This window comes from Halyomorpha halys, unplaced genomic scaffold, assembly GCF_000696795.3.
Source record: "Halyomorpha halys isolate HHAL.00 unplaced genomic scaffold, Hhal_1.1 Scaffold1105.1, whole genome shotgun sequence".
NCBI classification, from domain to species: Eukaryota; Metazoa; Arthropoda; class Insecta; order Hemiptera; family Pentatomidae; genus Halyomorpha; species Halyomorpha halys.
Window position 1 is genome coordinate 388,404 of NW_027115192.1, and position 3,305 is coordinate 391,708.

Here is a 3,305-nt window from a genome sequence, read left to right on the forward strand (position 1 = left end):
TTTATATACTTTATCTTATTTTATTTTCAATTTCATCGTAATTCGAGGGTAATTATATTTTATTTACCATTATTTTACTTATTTTTAAATAATTTCTAATGATATGATAATGAAAATATTTAGGGATAGTATAATAATATTTTGTAATGCGGATGATATCAGAAGACTTAATATGTACTTGCATAATTATGTAATATTTTCATGAAATACGGAATTTTTTTTTTTTTGGTGTAATCCGTATATTGAACATAAGTTGAACTGGTTTATTAAAACTACAAGCTTTCGATAATTTTGTATGATTACCTCTGTACAGAAATTAACTCCAATCTACGGTAATTTCTTTGAAATAAATAAATTTAAAGTGAGACTAACATTTAATTTTGTCTATTCGTTTTAATTAAATAGGCCAATATTTAAGAAAATCTGTGATATCCCTTTTCGTAAATGAAAACTAGTTAGCACATATTTTCTCTTGTATTTTCCTGTAGGACATTTGAAGAAACTCTAAAATGTTTAGACCTCGTGTTCAGTAAATATATAATAACTCAAGAAAAAATAGATATTATAATTCATTGACTTCAAGTTAGTATACTTCATACATACTTCACTTAATAAGAGGGCAGATATATATTGAGTTAAAAAAAATATGTAATGTATGTAGTTTTCTCTAATATTGATTGTAATCATTTGGTAATCAGAATATTCTTAGGTAACAATTTGGCATTTTGGATTATTCAGATTCTGTACTCCACTTGTTATGAAACAATTTTGTTGTAATCAAGGATCATTAAATCTTGCATAATTTGCAAAAGAAAATTATAATTTATTGTGAAACATACATATCTCTTCTAATTTAAGTGTAAATAAGTTTTCATGAAGAGTAGTATTCACTTCCGCATCCTTATTACATAAGAGCTACCTGCAACAAATATTGGTTTATTAATAATAATTAATTAATAATTATAATGATTAAATGTTTACCATTAGGTAATCATTAAACGAGTAAATAGATGCGTTACGATTTGACTATCGTAGGATGTTAAAATAAATAGAAAAACATTAATTTAAAATCGAAATATCAACATATTTTAAACATTTGAAATTTAAACGTAGCAAGCTAATAAAATTAACTATTTCATCTATATTGAAAAATAGATCATTTTATTAATTTATTTACTCTCATAGATTTTTTATTTTTAATGTTCACTTTACCTTTTTCGTTTTGCACTTTACAAATTCGTAAGCTGTTTCACATTTATCTGCTTTTGCTGAAAATGTTTGAAATAAATTAGAATATTTTTCAACCATATATTCAACTATTGAGAGTAAGATAATATTAAAATACATTATCTGTAAAAATGTCCTCATTTCAATAATAAAATATGACAAAGCTATTTAGTTGATGAAAATAATTTTTTTTAAATGATAAAATTTCATGATATAGTTTATTAATTGATTACATTATTAGTCCTTTTGTATTTAAAAGTAAATAAATAGTACCTGATGTATCGCATTCATCAATTGCCTTTAGGAACTTTTTCTTAAGATCTTCGTTTTTAACTCCTTCCTCAGTCATTTCTTTTTCTTTCGCTATGTCGATGGACCCATCTTTCTTAAACTAAGGAATAGATAATAAAATTTATATGTCTCTTTCCATAATGAATTAATTAAATGTGTTAAGTATTATGGTTTGTATGAATAATTGTATGAAAAAATGATTCTCACCACATCATATTTTTCGAATAAACAAGCCAAAGCACACTGTAAAAAAATTGAACATTATTATTTCAAAAATTTCAATTATAAAACAAATATGTAATAACAAATGAAATCCCTCGAGGAATGGATTAAAGAAAGAAAAAAAGGAGAACTGAAACAGCAAAAGAAATAGTATATCTTAAACTGAACATTTTGAATTTTTTTTTTTTAATAATTTATTTATTGTTATTTACAAATGTATACACATATATACAACAAGTAAATTAGCTATAGATGACATAGTGACATGATAAAAACATGTGGAGAATCTACCCACTGATAGAACTCCAATAACATTTCTAGAGGAGATCTCGAGGCCATCTTATAGGCCTAGGAGGATTATTTGGTAATGAAGGAGAAGCCAGGTTAGAAACAAGTGGATTTGGGTGGTTGAGAAGTTTATTATGGAAGGAACGGTATCTGGTCCTGGCCAAATCGGCAAAATATGGAACATTGAGGTCCTGATGGATGACTTGATTTGTGACAAAGTAAGAAGCATTAAGGATTTTGGACTGTAAGGATTGGATTCTGGTGGAATTTTGAATTAAATTAATGAATTATGTACAATTTGACAGTTTAGTGAATTTTACCGAATTCAGCAAAACTTCTAAATGATGTAACTCATTTAAAATGGGGGTGAGAAAGAAATTTGTGTTTTCGGCTTGAAGGAACCGATCTGGTTGCTTGGTTGATTCCTTTGTACGTGATAATTTACAAATTAAATTACTGTAATATTTTATGTGTAGAGTATATTTATAGTTTATTGTAACCAATCTCGAATTCAAGCTTAGTTTTTAAACTGAATAGACAATTCGTGGGTAATTAGAATTTATACTTTTTTTTTTTTTAAATTATTGTTATAATAAAAGGAAATTTTTAAATATATGATTAGTAAAAGTACCTTAGCCTCATGTGAGAAAGCTGGATCTGAGATATCTGAAAGGAAAATAATTTTGTTTGAAACTAATACAAATTCAATAGATAAGACTAATCGAATTCAAATTTTAATTAAATATATTCAATTGGAAAAATACTCTGGGAAAATTACTCACCTCCCATATTTTCCTCACTGAATTTATGTTCTTTACCACATTCTGCTTTAATCTCCTCGTATTTATCTGATAGGACCTTCAAAATTTATTAAATGTATTTTCTAGTGTAAAATTAAATATATATAAAATTGTACTATTGTATAAACTATTCCTCATTTGGATTTAAGACTTACAGAATATGATGTCAAAAGCACTAACGATAATCCAAGTTTTAGATGAGACATATTGAAAAACTGAAATTACGAGTTCGTATGATTCAAAAAGTGAATGGTTAGTGACTGAGTAAGCTATAGTTCCACCTTTATATATAGTTAGTTCAGTGATGATGATGTAAATAATTCAGGCAGCTCTATTGTTAGAACATAATTATTGAATTCAGCAATGAAGCATTTTTAAAGATTTTTCAATATATTACATTCTATGCTGAATCAAGTCTTCTTCACTGATTAAATCCTTTTTTTAAAAAAAATACTGCAAAATAATATCTTGTTAGAC

General features: G+C 25.9%; 1 protein-coding gene across 2 annotated transcripts; it reads right to left on the bottom strand.

Moving 5' to 3' along the window:
• Positions 1-802: 802 nt before the first annotated feature.
• On the bottom strand, positions 803-3,067 carry LOC106688328 (uncharacterized). 2 transcript variants are annotated; one of them, XM_014432744.3, is made up of 7 exons: positions 2,984-3,067; positions 2,811-2,886; positions 2,660-2,694; positions 1,726-1,761; positions 1,501-1,618; positions 1,213-1,268; positions 803-919 (listed from the first exon to the last, which is right to left on the bottom strand). In XM_014432744.3, exons 1-7 carry the CDS (start codon positions 3,032-3,034, stop codon positions 905-907), a joined length of 387 nt encoding a protein of 128 aa, XP_014288230.1. In that variant the 5' UTR covers positions 3,035-3,067; the 3' UTR covers positions 803-904. The 2 variants fall into 2 exon arrangements, with proteins under 2 accessions (XP_014288230.1, XP_014288231.1); XM_014432745.3 differs by lacking the exon at positions 1,726-1,761.
• Positions 3,068-3,305: the final 238 nt, after the last annotated feature.